We start from the raw sequence: 25,000 nt of genomic DNA, 5'->3' as shown, positions 1-25,000 counted from the left end.
AGACACACCACATACAGGAACAGCCACACCACACACAGGAACAGCCACACCACATACAGGAACAGCCACACCACATACAGGAACAGACACACCACATACAGGAACAGCCACACCACACACAGGAACAGCCACACCACATACAGGAACAGCCACACCACATACAGGAACAGCCACACCACATACAGGAACAGCCACACCACATACAGGAACAGCCACACCACATACAGGAACAGCCACACCACATACAGGAACAGACACACCACATACAGGAACAGACACACCACATACAGAAAGAGGCGCTGCCTTGGTGGATCACACTAACATCAGGACCAACACCGAGGAAGCAGAGGATGCACACACAGAGCGGTGTGGGAAAGGGTAGAGGGGAGCAGATGGGGGCAGGGAGGGGTTAGGAGTGGAGGGGTGGGTGGGTGTGTGTGAAGTAAAGGGGGTGGGTGGCAGGGGAGGTGTGAGGGTGTGAGGAAAGGTTATTGTTTGAAAGAGACCCCCCCCTCGTCGCCCCCCCTCCTGTAGAGAGATGAAATATGAACGACGGGGACTCGGGCGGTGGGTCGGAGCAGCTCTCCTCCCTCCTCCCTCCTCCCTCCTCCCCTCAGACACGCAGCCAAGTCCGACTGCGAGGGCCCAGCGTGGATTCCACCAGCGCTCTCTCGCTCTCCTTCGAAAAGCCCTCACACACACACACACACACACATACGTACACACACTCACACACCTTCTACACACACCTCACTTTCTCTCTTTCACCCCTCTCCCCAACTTCCCCCTCCCCGACCCACCGCCTTTCGTTTTTTACAAATGGATCGTGACAAGCCTCAGGTCAAGTGAGCACAGTTCCCCCCCCCCCCCATCCTGCATCCCTCCTTCCTTTCGCCCGCCCCTCCCGCCACTGGGACGACCACTGAGTGTCCAATGGCAGCTCTCCCCCACAGACACACAGCTACTAGAGGATGACAGGGACACCTTGGACAGTGACCAAAAGAAGAACAGGGGGTGGGGGGTGGGGAGGAAGAGGGATGAGGACGGACTAAGAGGAAAGGGTAAAGGGGAGAGAGGGAGAGGAGGAGTAATGAAGAGGGAGTGACAGTGGGAGGGAGGGAGGTACTGGTGTGTGTGGCCGGCCCCTATAAGCTGTGTCCTCCAGTACCCTCTCAGCTGTGTGACAGGAGCCCTGCCCCGGGGCCTCTCCTCTGGGGAGCAGCTTCCAGACAGCCCTGGGCCCTGGAAGACCAGGGGTGATGAAGATGACGGTGGTAGTGAGTTGAGGAGGTGGAGGAGGAGGAGGAGGAGGAGGAGGAGGAGGAGGAGGAGGAGGAGGAGGAGGAGGAGGAGGAGGAGGAGGAGGAGGAGGGAGAGGAGGAGGAGGAGGAGGAGGAGGAGGAGGAGGAGGAGGAGGAGGGAGAGGAGGAAGAGGAGGAAGAGGAGGAGGGGGAGGGGGAGGGGGAGGAGGAAGAGGAGGAGGAGGAGGAAGGAGGAGGGAGAGGAGGAGGAGGAGGAGGAGGAGGAGGAGGAGGAGGAGGAGGAGGAGGAGGAGGAGGAGGAGGAGGAGGAGGAGGAGGAGGAAGGAGGAGGAGGAGGAGGAGGAAGATGACCATAACCATGACAAAATCTCCACAATAATACTGGTAGTTCCTCCGGCCCATATAATTTTCTGTTACAGACCGACCCGGCCCCACAATAAAGAAATACTTATTTCTGGCCCTCGCAGAAAAAAGTTTGGGGAACGCTGCTTTACACTGTGGTGCTAAAATGGTATTGATGTATAAATTGTATGACAATATATATCAAAAATACACAGAAAAACAATCAAACAATACTGAAACAGAAATAACTTAAATATACACAGAAAAACACAATCAAATGTTTTCCAAATTGTGATCTATCATTAAAATCATCAACCACATCCTGATTTGAGGTCATTACAGACATGAGTAGACAATGCTGGCTTCCTTCTAGACATATTAGTTTCAGGTAGAATGAACTTAGATGTTTTAATTAGTCATTACTGTTGTAACTTCATTTCTTCTTAGGCATGGGCAGGGACAATCCTTTAAATATCGCCCCAGGCTTGCTCACATGCTTAGTTAAGAGAAATAAAATAGGTAAATAATAATAAAGCATAATTCTGCTTTAGTAGAAGAAGAAAATAAGAGGTCGTCCTAATTGATTGTCATTAAAGATGCTCTGTTGACTTGACCGAGCTGTCACACACACACACACAGACACACACACATATGCACACACGCACAGACACACTCAGACACACACACGCACAGACACACATATGCACAGACACACGCTAGTCCGTATGCAGACTCTGATGGTCATAGTTGTTCATCACTCGAATGATCATGCACTGTTATTTGTACCTTCAAGGACAGCATTGTCGCAGTTCAAATGATTTGCTGTTCTCAAAAGTAGACTTTCATGTTCTAAAAACACAGGATTTACGTGAAAAGCATTTGACCTTATGATTTTAGTCATGCAGTCATATTTTTCTTTTTGATTACAGTAAATGTATTCATTCATCATTATTTCAACTGTAGAAAGTTTATCCTGTCAGATTGAGACAGACCTTGATCTGTCTCCCAGTCCTCTGTACGACTGCTTCACTTGATCCGAAGGGTTTGATTCAAATACTTAGATTTGTGGACAGTAGTGCATTTCTCGTAAGGGTCGGCCAAAACCATCCCAGTGTCTTTGTGTGTTTTGAACTGTGCAACACTGAAGAACAAGAAGAAGACAGGAGAAAGACAAAGGCCTTTTTTCTCCCTTCTTCATCATCCCTGTTTTTTCCACCTGTTTTTATCATCCTTTTTTGCCTCCCAGTTTCCCTCGCCCTCTCCCCCTTTTCTGTCCTTCTCTTTCTCTCACCCTCGCTCTCTTTTTCCCTCTCCCTCTCTCTGTCTCTCTCTCTCTCTCTGTCTCTCTCTCTCTCTCTCTCTCTTGGCTCCCCTGTTTGCCGGTGATGAAAGTGGTCCAAACAAACATGTTGATTTTCTCTCCATGGAGACCCAGGGGCTTCGACAATGTCACCATCTCTCCGTCCAACAGACTGATACAACACCTCACACTCTCTCTCCCTCTCTTTCTGTTTTTCCTTTTCCATTTCCCTCTTAATTGCACCCCCTTCCCTTACGTCTCCTTTGTCTCTCTCTCTTGATCCCCGTTCTCTCTCTTCTTTCTGGGTTGTCACCCCCCCCCATACCCCTTTTCTCTCATTCTGTTTATCCTTATCTGTTAGCTTTTTCCTCTTTTCTTCTTATTTTTATTTTTTTGCTCCATGTGTGAGGAACGGTGATAAATAACCACAAAACCAAAGAAAAGCTGAATGCAGTCGTGTGTGCGTGTGTGTGTCGTGTGTGTGTGTGTGTGTGTGTTTGTGTGCGTGTCAAAGGAGGGGTTCAGACAGAGAGGAACGCCAACACTCTGATAGCATTGTTACCCTCTCAACCTCTCCTCACTCCACTGCTCCTCCATCTGAAGACCTCCGCCTCGGCCAGGAGCCAAGGGGGGCCGAGGGGCTCAGCCAGGCCAGAAGAGAGGCTCTGAACTGGGGCTGGGACCCGGGTGGTAAGGGCCCGCAGGATGGAGAACCAGGGCAGGGCGACAGGCCAAGGCCCAGACCAAGACCACAGTCTTGCCTGCCAACTGACCCACCAGGGGGCCTCTGAGGCTGGGCATGACTGCAGGGGAGAGGGGGGCTGGCTGGGCCTCTGTGTGGGTAATGGCAGGCCTAGATTAAGACCTTCAGTCTGAATCAACACAATACAGCAGAGAATCCAGCCCAGTCTGTCTATTCAACAGAGTCCATCTAGAGTCCACCCGAGAGCAGCATGAATAAATACATGAGGATGCAACTCGGTCTGATAAAGAGAAAATGCATGAATTATGGTTTCTGAAAAGAGAATGGAAAATTGAAAAACGGACACAAGAAGTCCAGTATTGAATTTAATGGATGTTTTTTTTTTATAATTATGTGTAGAGATGAGGAAATAAAAGCTGGAAACCATGCACCTTTCCAAGTTCATGTAAAAATGACAACTAAGTGAGAAGCTATTTTGGCATGAAACTCGGGTCAGGGTAGAGATAACCTGTGATGGATTATTTGTGGGGTTTTTTCTAAATCTAGTGTCTGTCTCAGCTCCCAACGACCATTGTAGCTGCATCCTGTAACCATTAAATCATTAGCTCGACGTAAATCCTTCGGACTAGCAAGACGCCATACAAAACACCATTATGGCGTTGTCCAAGTGATATCACTGCCTGTCGTTTTCATTCTGTATGAGCGGAAGTAACTGGCTAAGTAGACGCTGTAAAAATACTTGTGCCCAACTTGAGGGACTACAGGGACTACAGAGACTGTGCTGTATGTCGTTCCACGAAACAAGTGTACCTGTGACTGTGTGCGTCTGTGTGTGCACATGTGCATTTGGTGTGAGTGTATGTGCTCTCGCGTGTGCGTTTGACGGCGTGCGTGTGTGAGTGTGCGCGTGTGAGTGTGCGTGTGTGAGTGTGCGCGTGTGAGTGTGCGTTTCGGGGTCTTGCTCTCAGCTAGGACCCTCAGACCCTCCTCAGCAGTAAGAGCTTTTAGCTCTTCTTTGCTAATGTCCTGAATAATAGCAATCTTGATGGAAATGCCAGAGAGACTGAAAAATAAAAAGGGAGGCAGGCACGTCTCTTCCTCTCCATCCCTCCATCTCTCTATCGTCGTGTATCCACAGCGGTAACAATACCTTCATTATTCCCTCCTTTCGCCACTCTCCTTCATTACCTCCATCTGTACATCCCTTTAGTCTTCAGCCTGATTCCATATAAAGACTTTGTCCAGTCTGCAAGAGAGGCCATTTTGGTACAGAGACTAGCCTTGCGCCGCTCCCTATTTTACTCAAAATTGATATTGAGGCTCTTTCATGGTGACATCAGGATAGTTGGAGGTAGCTCTCAGCTTCCTGACATGATGCCATGCATCTTCTGCTACAAGCCTACTTCCCTTTCCCTGGTGTACTTATTTGGCTTATAGCTAAATATTGCGAATGTTGTGAGATTCATGAAAATGACATGGTTGCCTCTGCACTCAACACGATGAAAAATTGCCATATGGGATAAGACAGAGAGCAAGACTATGGGAGGCTGTGACCCCCCTCCTTCCCCACCACACACACACACACACACACTTGTGGTCCCATTAGACCAAGAGAGCATCTTTATAGAGGAGGTCCTACATCTGGAACTATGTCCGCCTGGATGGGATACTCTCTCATCAGAGCAAGGTGTGTGTGTGTGTGTGTGTTTGTGTGAGCAAGTGTACGTGTTTGTACGCATGAACGCTTGTGTGCATGCACGTTCGTAAGTGTTTCGTGAGTGTGGGTACGTGTGTTTTCTGCGTCTGTCTGTGCTTCACTAAAATGTTTACATGTTTTAATATGTTGTGTGGATGTGTGCGTGCACACTTTTGTGTGTGTGTGTGTGTGTGTGTGTACGTGCGTGTGTGTGTGCACACCTATCTCTGATCAGTAGGAGAAACTCTGACCCCCATCTGGTAGTGACCTTTAAAGTGGGCCACATTCCTCTCCCTGCTTTGTCTGCTCTCGTCTCATCTCCGCCATCTGCATAGCTAATGTGTTTATGCTCCAACGCCAATGTGCTCAGCTACTCATTCTGTGCAAGAAAGTGTTGAGCACTCTTGAAAACAGATTAGTTTACACGGGAACATTGTGTCATCTTCTTTGTGAAGGTGCCGAAACAAACAGATAGGTGTTACGAGGAGACCACATGCGTGTCCGCACACGTGTGTGTGTGTCCAGACTGCTGCGGGGGCTCGCGGGGTGTATTTCAAACTTGTTTTTCCTGTCTCACTCCAGCAGTGATTAACCATTAGAATAAACCCCAGTGCTAGGTAGCTGTGGACTGTGTAAGGTGACCCTCACCTCATGCTGTTCCAGACCAGCTATAGATCCGCTGAACAAACTGGGTCTGTTCTAGCTGACCGACCACCTGTGTTAGGTGGAGGGGAGCTGGACACAGGCGGGCGGACGGGCGGGCGGGCGGGCGGACAAACATGGGTTGCGACTCGTACACACACATTTACATATGCAGGGATACACACACACTCTCAAACAGACACATATGCAGAGATGAATATGCAGGAAAGAACAGGAACAAAACAGCTGCAACCCAGACCAGGGGGATGTACAAGTAAACACACATCGGGTTACAAATGGCAATGACATTTAATTTCCTATTAAAGTAGGTAATTACAACGATATTGATACAAAAACGCAACTGTTCAATAAAAACCAAATCGTCATGTCGATAATTAAAAACGTGTAATTGGCCTATGAAGCCTACTTTGTTCTGTAGTATTACAAATACCCAAAACAAATACAACTGCGCCTAATTTATAATTAACCATAGACAACACATGAACACAAGGTCAGAACATTATTTACCTACAATGACTTTTTCAAACATAAGTGATTGATGTTGACATAGCAAAACGTCAGTGATCCTCTGTCGCACAAAGGTTTGCAGGATGAAAGGGCGGATAGTCTGCAGCTCTGACGATTCCGTCATCCTCCAAAAATAAAAGAAATAATTTTCGAATGCCGAACACTTAGCGCTTGCTTAGCGCTATTATTTTGAAGTCGAATTAAACAAAGCTTTAAAAGCAAGAGTCTATAGTGACGTTTTCCGGTCACATCTAAATTTCACGAGAGCACTCAAACTTTTCAGGTCACCCTCCGGTGTAGCTTATTCGGTAACTGTGCTGGCATCCGTTTTCAGGTTGTCATCAGGCCTATGACAAAAAGGATTCCGACTATAATTTACTCGGTCATGTAAAAATTAAAACCGATGCGGGAAGCTGAATAGCTATCGCAATATATGATTTTAAGTGTTGTTTAATAATCGCGGCACCATATGGAAGATTGATTTAACACTTTTCTCAATAGTTTTATAGGCTATATCCACAATTTGAAGCCTAAAAGACTATCAGAATATAATAGTCCAACTACACTCAGAGAATGGTCAAATACTTCCAGAAATATCTAATATTGTTGTCAGGAAAGGGGATAAAGGTTAGAATAATTAGAGGGGTGCTTATGAAGATACTAAATAGGTGCTGCAAAAATATCCATATAGAGGCTTGATTTATCTGCCATCCGGCAGTTAAATGGGCATTGACTCAGCTATAGTGTATTGAATTAAACCAAAATAAGTAATGGAATGGTTTAATGAATTTTTTTCAAATGTGGCACATAAAAATCCATAATTTCAGAGGATGTTTTTAATCTGTGGGGAATTTATCACGATGACCCGAATACCTCACTAATGACGGTCTGTGTGATTAGAGGACGCGCGCCGCATACGCTGTTTCTATGGGCAATTCTGCCTTTAGATTCCTGAGTGAATGTACGCGTTTTTGGATGGGCTTTCATGGAACATGTTACTTTAGTAATGACGAAAACATCAATCTGTTTCTGAGCGAAAGTAACACACAGGCCTCAAGTTATTTGAGAAATTCTATAAAATCCAATGGCATGAAAAAACACAAAACTTAAATATTTGAATGAAGGCTAGGCCTACTACTGTAACTAAAAGCTAACACGTCAGCATTGAATTAGACTACCGCTGATAATATTATTATGTCCATAGCATTTTATAACAAAGCTGTTCATTGCAAAGCTGTGACAAAGAGTTGCCGCAGTTATTGATTTGGCAACAGCGTGGCAAACCGAACTTAGGTTTATTAGAAAGTCAGTTTTCTTCAAAAGAGCAGTTAAGACCATAAAAATTGAAAGCAAATGTTTATTGCCAAATTGTTTTCTTTGAGACCTATGCGTATTACAAATCGCAAATCACAATTATCAATTTTAACAGGTTCCTAGCGAACAAATAATCTTAGACCACGGCTCCGGAGTGCGCGAGCTGTTATCAAGAGAAGAACACTTGGCTGCGCGTTTGGCGCACGCGGACAGAAGCCAATAAACGCGAAATATACAATTGCTTTTGCAATAACACTGAGTAAAGTATGAATGTAAAATATGTGATGTCTGGAGAATAGTTTATTTGAAGTGACTATGACATATATCATAACCAATGCACAGACATTAAATAAACTAAATCTACAATTGTTGTATAATTACTAATATCTTCCTCAAAACTGTATTGCAGACCTATTTAGACTTATATAAAAGACTGACTGACCCATGCAGATTGCCTACACTTAAAATATTAAACTTCCTTACAGTAACCCAGGTTACCGAGGGGTACACCATGGATAACAGTCCGGTATATTTAGATTGTACATAAGGTGACAGACCCCCTGTCTTGGCCATGTAGAAGGAACCCAAACTAAGAAGTAAAATGTAGAATGGCAGTTTATATAGGCTAGGCTACATCATTGTCCTTACTTGGGGTATGCCCCCTCTCTTAGCTGTTGTAAGGGGAGCAGGATTCTGTTTCGTTGGAGCGTTTATCCTCTCCTTCCCCGCTTTGAAGACAAGGTGTTTTGTGGTCCATCTAAAATCCAACGGACGTCTCTTATTGGTCAGGTGCGAGCGTTACATCACTCCGGGTGATGACGCTACGTCTTCCCGCATCCTTCACGGGCGTCTTTAAGTGATTCTTGTTGGTCCGCGAGCGCTCCAACCTCGCGCAGCTCAGCTTCGAGAGAGAGACTCATTCTACATTCCCTCTCGCGGAAGGAGAGCGGCGCAAAAGAGTCCACTTGTCATTTCTCGCTCGCTCGCTCGCTCTCTCTCTGTCTCTCTCTGCCCCAATCTCCCTCTGTGTCTCTCTCTCTGTCTCTCTCTCTTTCTCTCTTTCTCTGCCAGTCTCTCTGTCTCTCTCTCTCTCCTTTGGCGTTCCGAGCACTGAGAATTTACAATAATCATCATCCGACTGACGAACCCGGTCTGTTGTCATTTTGAACGAAACGACTTGCAAAACAAGCCCACATTTCAACCACGGAGTAAGTAGCCAGTCATGTGTGTTAATGTCCGCACTTTTGCTCCGCGGCAGCCTGTGTTTGCAACCACTCAGTGTGTTTGAAGCCGGAGACTGATTAGATTGGACTTCCACCTTCCCGGTCGTTCGACCAGGCAACCGAACCAGTTGACTAGGGGGCCTGTGATTTACAGAGCCTTCATGAAGTTTTCTTTTTCCTCCCAACGGATAACGGTTTTTTAGAACGTCCGCATTTGCCAGTGAGTAGCTCATGTTTTTTTTGGTGGACTAGTTTTGTTAGGAAAGAAAACTTTATAAAAAGTAGACTGTTGATTGCTAACTTGTGGCAAAATATCGTTAGCCACAAGTTCATAGGCTATATAAAATACTACGTTGTTTTCCTTGTTTCAGGTGTATTCAGTCTGTTTTTGGTTATTTGACTTTGGCTATCTATTTTACATGCTCAGTTGACTAAATTAACGGATACATTTTGGAATTTGGATGTCAAATAGAGTCTAGTTGGAATTCTGCTTCCCACTGTGAAAAAAACCCGGTAGGCTATAGGCTATATCTTGTTAGATCGCACCATTTAGTTAGTCTCTTGATTTAGCATTACTTACTGTAGCATAGATGAGACATATTAACGTTTTGTCGTGTTTCTGGTCTTCACATCTCTTGTTTAGCTAATAGGATAGAATAGTTTTAAGGCTTCTGTGTGCTTTGGGCTGCTGTTTTAAAATTTATGTTTAAGGTTTGTGGTCGTTAGAATGTTTTCCCTTCAGTTTTTTACTATGTCAGTTATGCTTTATGTGAAAAGTGGACTGTCAGTGGTGAGTTTACTCCGTGTGATTCGCATATAGGTTTGTACTGAAGCATGTAACACCCGTGACGGCAGGTGCAGAAAAATCTATACAAAAAGTGTCTTCATTTTCACGAATATAGGCTACTTCTTAGCCTGTATTGTAGTCTTGTGAATGTTTAGTTTGGCAAAATTATTGTCTGGATAGGCTAATAAAGATTTTTTTATTCTATGGTATTTGTGATATTATTAGACTAACAGTAGGCTATTGTAGGGCCTTTACAGTTGCTTTTTCATAAGAAAGTTCAACTTAACCTCAAGATTTTCCATTTTAGTGCGCCACTTCTGTTAATCGTCTTTTCTCCCGTTGTTGTATTTGCTAACGAGTTTTACTTTCTGAAATCTCCTTCATCTATGTTAAGCTATAACCTTACAACCACTGGGGTAATCTACGCAAAGTGCTTCAAAATGTAATGGGATCCTATGTTATATTCTGGTAAACTAAAATCAGTTTGTTTTCACCAGCTAATAAAGCTGATTTAGGCTACACATTTCTAAGTGTACATTATGTGCACATTAATTGTTTGTTGTTTAATTCAATGCTGAAGATTTGTTATCTTAATTTTTTTTTTTTACAATTTGGGTGTTTTAATCAGCATTTGATTAGATTAGAATAGATTTTTTGACTTTGTAGTGTGTGTGTGTGTGTGTGTGTGAGAGAGAGAGAGAGAGAGAGAGAGAGAGAGAGAGAGAGAGAGAGAGAGAGAGCGGAAAAAAGTGGGAGGAACCCAACCTGCATGCCTTCTTTCTATGTGTGTGTGAGTGTGTTTAGAGTTAGATACACCTTAGAGTCAGATAACAAAACATAGACCAGGCCAGAGGCATGTGATTGAGACATCCAATAGTGTTCCACGCTTTCTCCAAACCACCAATAGTGTCCCACGCTTTCTCCAAACAGCCAATGACCACCCCGTCTTCCTCACTTTTACATTCCGCTGCAGCTATGCATGGGACGTGTTGAATAAAGTTGCATTTGTTTCAATGCCACTATCTTACGGGAGTATATCATTTTCAAAGGCTGTGCACTGCTTACAAATATTCACCCCAAACTCTGATAGTTCTAGAGACACATCTTACTCTTTCTTACAGGTTATAGATGTTGTCCCTTGTTCTATTCTGTTGCGACGTATCATTATTTAGGCCATTTAAACAGGAAGTGTTGTGGCGTGGTTGCACAGCGAGGTATGTTCTCAGTGCTTGGATCCGAGTGACCTTGCGTGTCTCCCACGGCCCCCACCTCAAGTTTGGCTTTCCAAACAGATAAAAATCCATCCAGGGCAAGATATTATTCTAGGCTTTCAATCGGGACATGGTTTGCGTTTCAGTTTCATCAAGTCTACCAGCATCTCAATCAGAGTAATCACATTAGTGTGATATCCTTCCCCGGGATCAGCCGTGTTCTTCAAGATAAAGCACTACTCTTTTCCGACATGGCTACTACCACTAGATTGATGTCAGCTTGGAGCAACAACATCCATTGCTGCATCTTTATCGAAACCCAAATCCTTCCTAAACCACTGAAATGGAATTACCACTAAAATCTCTTCATTTTTCGAGTCTTTCCGATGATGAGGGTTCTGGCTCCAGTAGCTCCACCTTCCCCCCGGGAAGGCTGTGGCTGTGGGCCTCCCTGCCTCTCTACCCTGGATTTGGGTCAGCGCAGCCGGAGAAGGAGAGAGAGAGAGAGAAGAGACAGACAGAGAGAAAGAGACAGAAGAGAGATATAAACAGAGAGACAGAGAGACAGAAGAGACAGACAAAGAGAGAGACAATAAAAAGAGATATAAACAGAGGGACAGAGAGAGAGAAGGCCATAGAGACCATAGTCCTCCTCTGTGTCAGTATGGATCTAAAGCCAGCAGGTCTGTCTTTATCCTCTGACACAACGTTACAGAGTCTGTCAGTAGAAACACCTGACAGACTGAGGAAATGTGTTTATTGAATTGTCCTTGTTTATGAGCGTTTGTTCCCGCTCGTCCTTGATTCCCGTGGCGTAATGGAGTGATTTTCAGCATTGCTTTCATCTGTGAGCGCGTACATAACCTGTGTACATTTGTGTGTGTGTGTGTGTGTGTGTGTGCCTTGTGTGTGTGTGTGTGTACAGTACGTGTGTATGCAGAATGAGGAAATGAATTCTTTTGGTATGTGTTTTTGTTCTCTTGTCGTTGGCCAGGTTCCCAGAGTACACCTCTCAGTGTGTTCGGCTGTCAGCCCCCCCCAGCATGCCTCTGTAGGTGCCCTGCGTAATGCCTGATCATGACAGCAGCTCCCTCCTAAGCAGACAGACTAAGAGGCGTCGCGTGGACATTGGGGTGAAGAGAACGGTGGGCGGTGTGATCTTCGCCCAAGCCAGAGAGACACTACTCAACGCCATGAACCAATCGCACGGGGCCGAGCAGGACGGAGACTGTTCATTGGTCCCCCACAGTCACAGGGGGACCAATGGGGAGGGGGAGAAGTCCAACGTGTTGAGGAAGCTACTGAAGAGGGCCAACTCCTACGAGGACGCCATGATGCCTTTCCCCGGAGCCACCATCATCTCCCAGCTGCTGAAGAGCAACATGGGGAAGAACGGAGGCAGCGAGGTGGGGTTCCAGGTAGGGAAGACCTCACACACACTCACACATTATATTATTATAAACACTTGTTATGGCCACTGAAGAGTGATAACAATACCGTGAATATGTCCCCTCAGTAAGTCATTCATTCATTCTTTTCTCCGCCGTGGCAGGGCAGCGGAGGTCTATCCAGCACGGGATCAGAGATCCACGCGGAGGACGTGTGCAGCAGCTCCTCCAGGGACCGGGACAGCCCCCAGGACTGCCTGTCCCCCGGGCCGCCCCCCTTCGGACGGCCCTCGCCCCTGTCCGCTCACCCGCCCCTCAGCAGCTTCGACCTGGAGCGCCTCTCCGACGAGCACCTGCGGGCCAAGCGCGCCCGCGTGGAGAACATCATCCGGGGCATGAGCCACTCGCCCTGCGTGGCGTCGCTGCGTCCGGGCGAGCGGGAGGGCCAACGCGAGGGGGAGAGGGGGCGCCAGGAGAGGGAGGGGCCCCGTCTGCTGCAGCAGGCCCCCAGCCCCCCCGGCTCCAGGCCGGGCGAGGGATGCAGGGAGAACAAGCGAAAGCAGCGTCTGCCCCAGCAGCAGCACAGCTTCACACAGCTGGTGTGCGCTCGCCAGGAGCAGAGGCTGGAGGAGAGACGCCAGCTCAAACTGCAGCTGGAAGACATGCAGGTAGGACCATCTGTTTGGCTCACTCACTAGCTAACTAAGTCACTCACTAACTCACTAGCTAACTAAGTCACTCACTAACTCACTAGCTAACTAAGTCACTCACTCCCTAACTAAGTCACTCACTAGCTCACGAGCTGACTAAGTCACTGACAAACTAGTTAACTCAATGGCTAACTCACTCACTACCTAACATATAGTAAAGTGTTATCAGCAGTTACATGCTGGACATGGTTGTGCTTGCAGAAGCAGCTACGCCAGCTGCAGGAGAAGTTTTATCAGATTTACGACTCGGAGACGGAGGACGAGGACAGCGGAGAGCAGGAGAGCGGAGAGAGGGAAGAGGACGGCAACCTATCAGAGGACAGCATCCGCTCCGACGGGCTGGAGGAGAGGCACAGGAACCGCAACAACGCCTCCTCTGCCGCCGCCCCCGCCGGGGGCATCCGTCACCGAGGAGACGGCCGTCACCAGGACGACCTGTCGGAGCTGGACCCGGGCCTGTTCCTGGACCGGGCGCGCGCCCTGCTGAAGGAGCAGGCCCTGCTGGACGGAGAGGGGGAGGAAGGCAGGGAGGAGGAGGAGGAGGAGGATGAGAGGCAGGCAGGGAGGGGGAAGAGGGACGGGGGGAGGAGGGGAGAGAGGGGAGGCAGGGGCTCCGCGCACACGGAGGCGAGGCAGCTGGCCGAAACCCTGAAACAGGAACTGAACTGTGCCATGTCCCAGGTAGTGGACACTGTGGTCAAGGGCTTCTCCTCCCCCAAGGGCCCCCCTGCCAGCCACCAGCACCACCGCCCCCCCAACACCTCCGCCCCCCAGGCCTTCCGACCCCTGCCCAGCCTCACCCCCGACCCCCGTTTCCCCGGCCTCACCATGAACATGAGCCTGAGCGGAGACAGCCCCGGAGACTTCCACTCGGCCAATCAGAGACTGCAGTGCTTCGGCGACGTCCTCATGCCCAGCCCGCTCGACTCGTTCGGGAGTCTGAGCGCCGCCCCGCCCGCCAACGACCAGACGGAGGCGCTGCCCCTGGTGGTCAGGAAGAGTGGAGCGGAGCACCCCAGCCCCTCCCTGCCCCCGCCCCACCCTCACCACCCCTCCCTCCACCCCTCCCCTCTCTCCGCCACCCTGGGCTTCAGCCCACCGTCGTTCCGCCACCCCTTTCCCCTCCCGCTCATGGGCTACCCCTTCCAGAGCCCCCTGGGGCACCACGGAGGTGCCTACATGGGGGGGAAAGACATGCGCTCCTCCCCAGAGTCCCTGGACCTCTCCAGGGAAACCATGAGCCTCAGAACCAAGATGGCGGTGGGCGGAGGCGGCCATCTTGGACACCACCACCTGAGGCAGAGCTCTCCGTCGCAGCACGGCGGGGGCAGCGAGGGGCTGTCCCTGTCCCTCATCAAGTCAGAGTGCGGAGACCTCCAGGACATGAGCGACATCTCATCCTACTCTGGCAGCACTGTATCCTTACCTAGCGTACTGGAGACCGTGTGTGTGTGTGTGTGTGTGTGTGTGTGTGTGTGTGTGTGTGTGTGTGGGGGGGGGGGGGTTCGATGGCATATGGAACTAAAACAGATTCAGTTCAGCTTCTCTGTTTCACATCAGCCTGGGAGCTTCACACACACAGTCTCACACACACCCACCAACACTCAGTTTCACACACACACACACTTTCGCACACGCACACGCTAGCCTGTTGCTCGGAGACGTCTTGGTGGCGGTAGCAGTCACAGTACTATCTGTGAAAGTCCTTAATTTTCATTAATCTTCATTAATTGGTTCCTGCTTCAACCCCTGTGTTCTGCTGGTGGGGGGAGATGAAAAGGTGCGCGCGGGTCTTGCAAGGGGAAGATTAAACAGGTCGCACGCTGGTCTCCAGCCTTTCAAGTTAGAGCAGTAGGGAGTGGTTCTCTGAGGTGTTGAGAACCCCCCCCCTCCCCTCTTCTCTCTCTTGCTCGCTCTCTCCCACACAAACACACACACACTCAATCCATCTTTCCTGTCCTCACACACTCTTGCGCTGTTAAAATCCTCTTTCATCATTAAGACTTTGTACATAAACGCTCAAAGCAAATCATATTTCATGGTGTGTGTGTGTGTGTGTGAGGTAAGACTTTGTACATATAAGCTCAAAGCTAATCATGTTTCAAAGACAGAAAGGGATGTAAGGGTGAGGGCTGTCATTATTAACCTGGACAAAGAAAAGAACAGCGGGTCAAAAACATGAGATTTCGAAAAACATTATGTTTCTAGATTTTCTTTCTTTCCCTCAGTTTGTAATAAGTTATATTACACTTGGTTAAGACTTATTGAAGTCGTATAATTTATTTCATCAGCAGTCCTCCTCAACAGCTGTGTTCTCTCCTGTTTTTCTGTCTCACTGATACATCCATAAATCCTCGGTTACAGTGATAGTGTTGATGGACAAAAACACTCACACATACTGCAGTTGTTTTGCCAGTTTGTGTGTATGTGTGTGTGTGTGTGTGTGTGTGCTACTCAGTTTTCCATGTGTCCTACACTCTCTCTCTCTTTCATGGTCGGCTCATGTGGGCAGGTGTTTTGCAGGTAGCTGTTTATCTTTCATTCTTAACCTTTCATATTGAGAGGCTCATCCCATCCAGTACACTGGGTTCGGGATAATCTCTCTCTCACACATGCATGCGCACACACACACACTCTCTCTCTCTCTCACACACACACACAGACTGTGCTGGAGCACACACACACAGCATCAGAACACACACAAACACTCACACGTTTGAAGAACAAAGTGAACAGAAAAACAGGACTTTCAAATCCAAGTCCAGCGAGAGCAGGTGCTACAGAGATGAAAAAAGGCTGTTGGTCATTATCAAAGAGCAGTTAAAGAGTTAGATGTTTATTTCATCCATACAACAGCATGTCCGTACATACACGTACCGCCCACACACACACACACACACACACACACAGGGACACACACAGACAGACACACACGCACACAGACAGACACACAGCCTCTTTGCATCCCAAGGAGCAGAACCTGGCTGGCAGTTGGGTATTTGCATGATATGAGAGAGTTAGGGTTCCAAAGGAAATAAAAACACACAAGACTGCACACACACACACACACACACACACTAGCCTGTGTAACCTGCAGTGTGGGGGTTGTATTGTGCGCTTATCGCAGGGCAGATCTGTTGTCAGTTGTAGGAGTGAGGCTGGAGGGTGAAACTATTGACATAACCCAGACAACAACAGCACAGTCATTCTCCTCAGGCAAGCTACAACACACACTCCAATACTCCAGTTCTGTTATAGGTCATCTCATGTTCGGCCACGTGTGTGTGTGTGTGTCGGGGGGGGGGGGGGGGGTGTCGGGGGAGGGAGGTTAAGAGGAATCATTCCTCACTTTTTTATTTTTCCCTTTGGTACACACACACACAGCCATCCTCAGGTCTGTGTGTTTCTGTAATCCTTTATGTTACCGAGCAGATGTCCAGCATTAATTTATGGATGTGCTAACCTTCCCCCACTCCTCCCTCACCATTCCCTTCTCTCTCTCCCTCTCTTCCCTCCTCTCCTCCATCCCCCTGCCCCCTGCCCTTGTCCTGTACACCTGGCAGATAGGTCAGATTTCAGCTGTTATTGTCTGTCCTGTGTAACACAGGCAGGGTGAGGTGGGGAGAGGGGGGGGGGGAGAACAGGGAACATCCCTTCCCCAGCTGTGCTGTTTATTCAGGAGCTCCCTTTAGCTACCATACCCATCCTCTCTCACACACACTCCGTACCCATCCTCACACACACACACACACCGTACCCATCCTCTCTCACACACACACACACACTCCGTACCCATCCTCTCTCACACACACACACCCACTCCGTACCCATACTCACACACACACACACACACACACACACACTCCGCACCCCTCCCTATAAGTGCTTCATATTTATTTGGGCATTATTCCCTTTTTCGACCTTGAGCCAAGCTGAGGCACGAGTGTTATTGTGTGTTTGTGTTTGTATGTGTGTGCACACCCACGCGTGTGTGTGATTTCTACGAAAAATAAGTCTCCCTTGTAGGAAAGAGGAGGTAAGATGACTCAGTTGTGAGGTAACAGTGTTTTGCCTTACGAAACAACTCCCCCCCCCCCCCCCCCACGCTGCTTCTCGGCCCTTTGTGTGTCAGACTGTTTTGACAGATTATCGCTAACAAGTCGTGCTAACTGCTAAGCCGGGACTTCCTCTCTTCTTCTTCTCTCTGCTTGCGCGGTCTTCCTCCGCAGCTCTCGCTGTCTGCTTCCCCACCTCTGTCTCCATCCCCCTCAGACATCCCTCTCTCTCTCCTCCACCCACACCCACCCCTCCTCCACCCACCCCACCCCTCCTCCACCCACCCCACCCCTCCACCCACCCCACCCCTCCTCCACCACCCCCACCCCTCCTCCTCCACCCACCCCCACCCCTCCTCCACCACCCACCCCTCTGCCCCATCCACATACATTGCCTCCCCACCTCCCCTCCCTCAAATCTATCTGTCGCAGGTCTCCTGGGTGTTTTCACCCTTCTGTGTGTGTGTGTGTGTGTGCGTGAGAGAAGTGGGTGGGGGGGTGGGGGGGGTTGTTAATTGACCTTGTGGGGGTTTCATTGATTGCCCCCCCCCCTCTTCTCCTCTGATAGATTATAGAGCTGTTAATGTGGCTGGGAAATGGCAACATGGAGAGAGAGAAGGCACAGCTGGGTCCAACACACACACACACACACACACACCTTTCCTGCCTGTGGTAGAAGCCTCTCATCATCTCTCTGTGTGTGTGAGAGAGATGATGTCTGTACATGATGAGGTGTGTGTGTGTGTGCACAGAAATCTAATTGCCACCATTCTGATTAGCCTCAAATCCTCCCTAGACACGGGAACACACACACACCCAAACACACACACACCCAAACACACACACACCCAAACACACACACACCCAAACACACACACACACACACACACACCAGAGCACAGTGAAGGAACCCAAGCGTTGCTCCTTAACCCCGTCCCGCCCAGATCCAGGAGGGCTTGTCTCCTAACCACCTGAAGAAGGCCAAACTCATGTTCTTCTACACCAGATACCCCTCCTCCAACATGCTCAAGATGTTCTTCTCAGACGTCAAGGTAAGGCTTCTGTCCTGCCCCTTATCTCCCCCCCCTCTCTCTCTCTCTCTCTCTCTCTCTCTCTTCTCTCTCTCTCTCTCTCTCTGGCTCTCTCTCTCCCTCTCCCTCTCTCCTCTATCTCTGTATATCTATCTCTGTCTCTCTCTCGCTATCATTCCTCCCCTCTCTCATTCTTTCCATTCTGTCATTTTTCCACTTTCCCTCTTATCTCCTCCTCCCTGCTTCCTGCGCCCCCTGACCTCAGCCTCCCTGTGAATCTGGGCTCCTGATAGCCTGCTCATGGCTCTGTTTTCCTGTCATTTTAGTGCGTCTTAGTCTTGTGTTGTTACAGTGTGTGTGTGTGTGTGTGTGTGTGTGTGGTGTTGCTAGGCACAGATGGGGCACAGAAGAGCAGCCCGTCAGCTCTTTGTAGACCAATTAGAATAACTGGCCTTAATCTGGTGTCTGTAAGGGTGTGTGTGTGTGTGTGTGGGGGGGGGGGGGGGGGACATTAAAATCCCACTTTCTCTCTCACAAATTCTCACTCATCACTGCCTGTCTCACACATGTACCGCGCAAACAATATGATGCGTAGAAGTGTTACGCACACACACACAGAAACCAAACACCAACCCTTCAGATTATTATGAGTTGTTCTGGACGGCCTATGATGTTTCTGTCTGGCCCCGACCCTAACCCACTGGAAACAGCTTCCAACTGTTGCTGCAGGCTTGTGTGTGTGTGTGTGTGTGTGTGTGTGTGTGTGTGTGTGTGGGGGGGGGGTTAGACTGCGACAGAGGATAGAGAGAAGGAGGAGGGCGAGATGGATGAAGGGAAGGGATGAGAGATGGGGGGGGGGGCCCCAAACAAACAAATGAAGCCCACTACATGGGCACAGCCCCTAAAACAAAGGAGAGGATTGTTTACTGTATTTTTGTGTTGTTCAGGAGCATACGGCCTTCTGAATACACTGACAGATTCAGGACACATTATTCAAACCACCACACACACACACACACCAGCTGCCTTTGGGCCCGTATCCACGGTGACTGTTTCCTCGCGGCGATGTCGCATCCTTTGCCACGGCTCCCCACCCGAGGAGGGTTGCCCCGGACAGCCGGTTGCTAAGCGAGCGTACCTGCGCTCAGGCCTCAGGAAGATGGCTGGTGACATCACAGGGTTACACAACACGACGCGCGGTGCCTCAACACATTACCAACACACTGCCCTGCCTCCGTCCTGCCATCCGCCCTGCCTCTGCCCTGCCTCTGCCCTGCCTCGCTCCGTACGGCCCTGGGTGTAACCCTCTCTGATTTATCAAACTTCCCTTGACTCGGTTGTGCTAATCCTCCATATCTAAATTCTCCTTCAGTGAAATTACATTTGATCTTTTAAATTATTTTAAAAGACAATGTTCATGCAACTTTTTGTTTTGGGGAAATGTTTTATACACATTGTCCGCGTATTCTTCTAAGCAAAATATTCTGTCAAATGTATGGAAACTGTATCTCTCTATTTTACATACACAATATTAAGATCATGTTGTTACATGATTATCAGTTTTAGACTTTACTTCTAATTGAGATCTAATCATAATTAATCCCACAAGCACCAGAGCGATTCTTTGCATAGATTACTAGATTACATTTAATCAAAATTAATCCGGCCTAATCCTAAATCCCATTTGCGAGGATTGTTCTTTTCCTTTGCTGCAGAGAAACCCAGGAGGATCCAAACCATCCTGTCGCAATGTTGTGTGTGTGTGTGTGTGTGTTAGTTTGTGTTTGTGTGTTGGTATGTGTGTGTCCTTTTGTACATTTTATTTATTCATATTTCATTACTTTCCCAAGTTATTACCATCTCCTAAATACGGGTCATAGATCTCGCCCCCCCCCTCCTCCTCCCCTCCCAGACACCCCCCCCTCCCTCCCCCACCTCCTCCCATCTACACAAAAACAATAAGGACCATGTGTTTGGGAGGGTGAGTTGGTTTGTGTGTAGGGGAATTAGGCATAAATTACTAGTTAATTGGAGTTGAATTTAGACAGAGGCTCTCTGAATGGGCTGTTTTAAGACCCCAAATCCGTACTGTGGGAAGTGGGTTGAGCAGACAACTGTTAGACACAGATGAACACACACGCACACACATTATTATCTCTCTCTCTCTGACACACACGCACACAGTCTAATTGAGCAGTGAAAGCCCTTGCCTTTTGACCAGACGATCTTATGGGCTGAGATGTTTCGTCTCGTCTCGTCTTGAGTGAGTCAGACACAACAATCAAGACCTCGTTAGGACTCGTTAGTGTCCAGGAGGTGAAATTAATTAGATCCTTGTTAGCCTGGACTCCTCCTTGTTTTGACTTCCCACATACACTCTCACTCTCACACACACACACACACACACAGTCAGTTAGAGATGTATCCTATGTCTTTGAGAACATGGCAAATGAGTGATTTAGACGCATTGTCTTAACGTGCCTGTCTTACATAGGATGTCAGTGTGTTTTGTCATGTCATTCGTATTTAAAATGGCAGATCAATTTCCAAACTGAGAATTTTAGAGGATAAAAATATATAATCTGAACGGTCGGTATTTATGTTATGCAAAAGACAAAGAACAAAATGCTCACAAACATGTAAGACCCAAGACAGGGCAGGTCACATGTTCAACCCCAGACAGGACAGGTCAAACCAAATGTCCTGATGCCCTGCAGAAGCTTACGTCCATAGAGAACCCTTATGGCACAAATGCCTGAAAATCCTGTTGTGGTCGACAGATTCTTTAAGGATACGTGTTGGGCCTGACGTCTCGCCCTGGGGCTCCCTGACACTGTCCCGTCCTCTCTTCCTCCCTCCTCTCTTCCTCTCTTCCTCCCTCCTCTCTTCCTCCCTCCTCTCTTCCTCTCTTCCTCCCTCCTCTCTTCCTCTCTTCCTCCCTCCTCTCTTCCTCCCTCCTCTCTTCCTCTCTTCCTCCCTCCTCTCTTCCTCTCTTCCTCCCTCCTCTCTTCCTCTCTTCCTCTCTTCCTCCCTCCTCCCTCCTCCCTCCTCTCTTCCTCTCTTCCTCCCTCCTCCCTCCTCTCTTCCTCTCTTCCTCCACTAACACCCAGCGGCATTCCCCTTGCTCAGCTCTTTGTCTTCCACTTTCCTTTCCTCCATCCATCTTTCCATCTCATTCCTTCACTGGTGGTGCTGATGAGGGGTGGTGTGTTGTCACAATCTGTCTCTGTTGCTCTTTTGTGTCTCCTCTCTTGTTTCCTGTCCTTCCTAAACATTTTAAATCTCAGTTCCCTCTCTTACCCACACACACACACATTTCACTTTCTGACCAGTCCTGCAAAATACCTCCATTTCATTCTCTCTCCCACCCCCCTTACTCCACCTCCATCTGTCTCTGCCCCATCTCTCCTCTCCTGCTCCCTCTCTCTCCCTCTCCAAACCTGTCTCTCCCTCTCTCATCCTTTGCCCCTCCGAGACAATGTCTCGTAACAATACCAAGCCTAATCTCCATGTCAAAGCCGTTTTTCCTCTTCACTGAACACACACACACACACACACAGCAACGTTTTGTCTCCTTCGGGCAAGAATGAAAAGGGAAAGGCCTCCTACACAGGCGGAGATGAACACACACTCTCTCTCTCACACACACCCACACACTCACCCACACACACTCACGCACACACACACCCAGGCCAGTCAGAGTCTATTCAGTGGGTCATATCTCCCAGTCCTACCAAAGGGAATGAAGAGATCAGTTAGTTCCTGCTCTGTCTTCGTTTCTCTTCTCTCTTCCCTTGTTCCCTCTGTTCCCTCCCTGCTTCTCTTTCTGTAGAACGAGAGGACCCTCTCAGAGTGTGTGTAGTTTCAATCCTGCAGAGGTTAAATACATGCTTGAACTGTGTGTGTGGGTGTGGGTGTGCGTTGGTGTGCGTGGGTGTGTAACTGAATGTGTGTTCCGCGTACCTCTTAGTCTTTTCTGCTAAATTATCCGTCAGCAGTAATTAACTGTGTCCTTACTGGTCTCTCTGCCCTTTCTGTCTCTTGCCTGTCATGTTAAAGAACACACACACATAGCAACACACACACATAGCAACACACACACATAGCAACACACACACATACACACCGGGGTTTGGAGTCCATTAAATGAAATAAAAATGTATTATATTTATGCAGTCAGTTTATGAAATACAAATCCAACAATTGAAAAACTGGACATGTTTTTTTGTGATGTTTTTTTTCATTTGCTTTGAATTTATTAAATTGAATTAATGGTTAATCAGGCTTTTTTTATTTCATCCGAAACCCTGTGCCCCTTCTTCCAATTTCCTTTCTCTCTACACCCCCCTCCCCCCTTCTCTCTCCACAGTTTAATCGCTGCATCACCTCCCAGCTCATCAAGTGGTTCAGTAACTTCAGAGAGTTCTACTACATCCAGATGGAGAAGTTTGCCCGTCAGGCCATCAACGAGGGCGTGGCGAGCGTGGAGGATCTGAGTGTGGGCCGGGAGAGTGAGCTCTACCGGGCGCTCAACATGCACTACAACAAGGCCAACGACTTTGAGGTAAGGGACAGCCGTGTGCGGGTGTGTGTGTGGGTGTGTGTGTGTCCTTGACAGATTTGCAGTGATTGTGTTAGGGGCGTCGTTTCTCCCTCCCGTCTGTCTGCACGGGATCTGGGGTAACACCCACACACACTCACGCACATACTTTCACTCACACACACACACTCACGTACATACACACACACACTATCACCAGAGGGTCAAGAGGGAGCCACAAGACATTTACATATGTGCATGTGGGGTTTGGTTTTGCAAACCACACACACACACATATCCATATACAAACATTCACACACACACACACACACACACACACACACACACACATATCCACACACATATAGGGTACAGTCTTACTATGCAAATCACCCCTCCCCCCTCCCTCCATGTCTCTGTCCCTGTGCCCTGGAGGGACATTGCTGGCTGGGGACTTTCTCCTCTTGATTTCTCTCTCTCCTTCCCTTGTCCTGCTGTCAAACTCAGAGGCATGAAACTGGAACCGTGGCCGATTCAGCAAGTCTCTGCCTCACACACACACACACAGCAAGTCTATCCTCCTTTCGCCAAATTTAGCATCATCAAAGTTTCACCTTGGTTTGTCCCCCACAAACTCCCCCCCCTACACACTCTCCTCCTTCCTCTCTCCTCCTGCTCTCTCCTCCTCCCCTGTCTTCTCTCTCCTCCTCTTCTCTCCTCCTCCCCTGTCTTCTCTCTCCTCCTCTTCTCTCCTCCTCCCCTGTCTTCTCCTCTCTCCTCCCCTCTCTCTCTCTCCTCCTCCTCCCCCTCTCCTCTGCATCCTGTTCTTTCAACAATAATCTTCTCCATCAGTGGACAGGTCCTTTACGTCTCCATTGAGACTTCCCAAAATTTCTACTCATACTTTTTTTCATTCTGTCACTCGCCTATATATTCTTCTTTTTGAAGACATTCTGTGTGGGGATTTCAAGTTTCAATTTTAAGTTTATTATCATTTACTCATAAACAGCATTTATCAGTAATGAAATTCTTTGTGTGCTTGTGTGTGTGTGAGTGTGCGTGAGTGTGTGTGAGTGTGAGTGTGTGTGAGTCATTCCTTAAGCTTGGCATGGGGGGTAGCAGTAATTATAGACACTTCATTAACGGTCTCTCCTCTTCTCCCCCCCTCCATCCCTCCCTCCCTTTCTCTCTTCCGCCTCCCCTAGCCACGTCTTTGTTTACCTCTCTGTTTACCTCTCCTCCCTCCATCCAGCCTTCCTGCCCACCTAACCTTCCTCTCCCTCCTCTACTCCTCTTCTCTCCTCTGATAGAAACGTGTTAGACCCTTAATTGCTGGCCTGCCTCTTTGGAGACGAGACACACATAGAGAGAGAAAGAGAGAGAGAGAGTCTATCTTTGCCAGGGGCCTTGGAGAAAGATGTAGCCCTCTCTCTCTCTCGTTCTCTAACGGCCTGATGCATGTGTGCTGCCAGCGTTCCAACACGCTCATTAGCTCGAACAGTAGTGTGTGTGTGTGTGTGTGTGTGTGTGCATGCGTGTGTGCATGCATGTGTGCATGGTAGCATTTCCGCAAAATGTGCGTTTGTCCTGAACTACACGGCAACAGAAAAAAGGAGAGCTTTGTTTGAGGTGTCAAGTAGTTTTCCCCCTCCTGCCCCTCACAGCCCCTCACAGCCCCTCCTGCCCCTCCTGCCCCTCACAGCCCCTCCTGCCCCTCACAGCCCCTCACAGCCCCTCCTGCCCCTCCTGCCCCTCACAGCCCCTCCTGCCCCTCACAGCCCCTCACAGCCCCTCCTGCCCCTCCTGCCCCTCACAGCCCCTCCTGCCCCTCACAGCCCCTCACAGCCCCTCCTGCCCCTCCTGCCCCTCACAGCCCCTCCTGCCCCTCACAGCCCCTCACAGCCCCTCCTGCCCCTCACAGCCCCTCACAGCCCCTCCTGCCCCTCACAGCCCCTCACAGCCCCTCCTGCCCCTCACAGCCCCTCACAGCCCCTCCTGCCCCTCACAGCCCCTCACAGCCCCTCACAGCCCCTCCTGCCTCTCACAGCCCCTCCTGCCCCTCACAGCCCCTCCTGCCCCTCACAGCCCCTCCTGCCCCTCACAGCCCCTCACAGCCCCTCCTGCCCCTCACAGCCCTTCCTGCCCCTCACAGCCCCTCACAGCCCCTCCTGCCCCTCACAGCCCCTCCTGCCCCTCACAGCCCCTCCTGCCCCTCACAGCCCCTCCTGCCCCTCACAGACCCTCCCATTCTGTATGAATGTGAGGAGA

General features: G+C 48.9%; 1 protein-coding gene across 2 annotated transcripts in view; it reads left to right on the top strand.

The window, feature by feature from the left end:
* The first annotated feature begins 8,419 nt into the window (after positions 1-8,419).
* Positions 8,420-25,000, top strand: part of LOC146260654 (prospero homeobox protein 1-like) — a 28,358-nt gene continuing 11,777 nt past the window's right edge. Inside the window, exons 1-6 of one of the 2 annotated variants that reach the window (XM_084668541.1) lie at positions 8,420-8,995; positions 12,003-12,426; positions 12,561-13,064; positions 13,308-14,522; positions 18,106-18,213; positions 22,562-22,756. In XM_084668541.1, coding sequence (XP_084524667.1) covers positions 12,076-12,426; positions 12,561-13,064; positions 13,308-14,522; positions 18,106-18,213; positions 22,562-22,756 — 2,373 coding nt within the window. In that variant the 5' untranslated portion in view covers positions 8,420-8,995; positions 12,003-12,075. Of the gene's footprint in view, positions 8,996-9,015; positions 9,231-12,002; positions 12,427-12,560; positions 13,065-13,307; positions 14,523-18,105; positions 18,214-22,561; positions 22,757-25,000 lie in introns of those variants that run through there. The other variant, XM_084668542.1, reaches the window with a different exon arrangement.

Source organism: Hypomesus nipponensis, chromosome 12 (assembly GCF_054491055.1).
Source record: "Hypomesus nipponensis isolate SF chromosome 12, ASM5449105v1, whole genome shotgun sequence".
Lineage (NCBI taxonomy): Eukaryota > Metazoa > Chordata > Actinopteri > Osmeriformes > Osmeridae > Hypomesus > Hypomesus nipponensis.
Note: the sequence above shows the minus strand (reverse complement) of the source record. Positions and strands in the feature narration are given on the sequence as shown.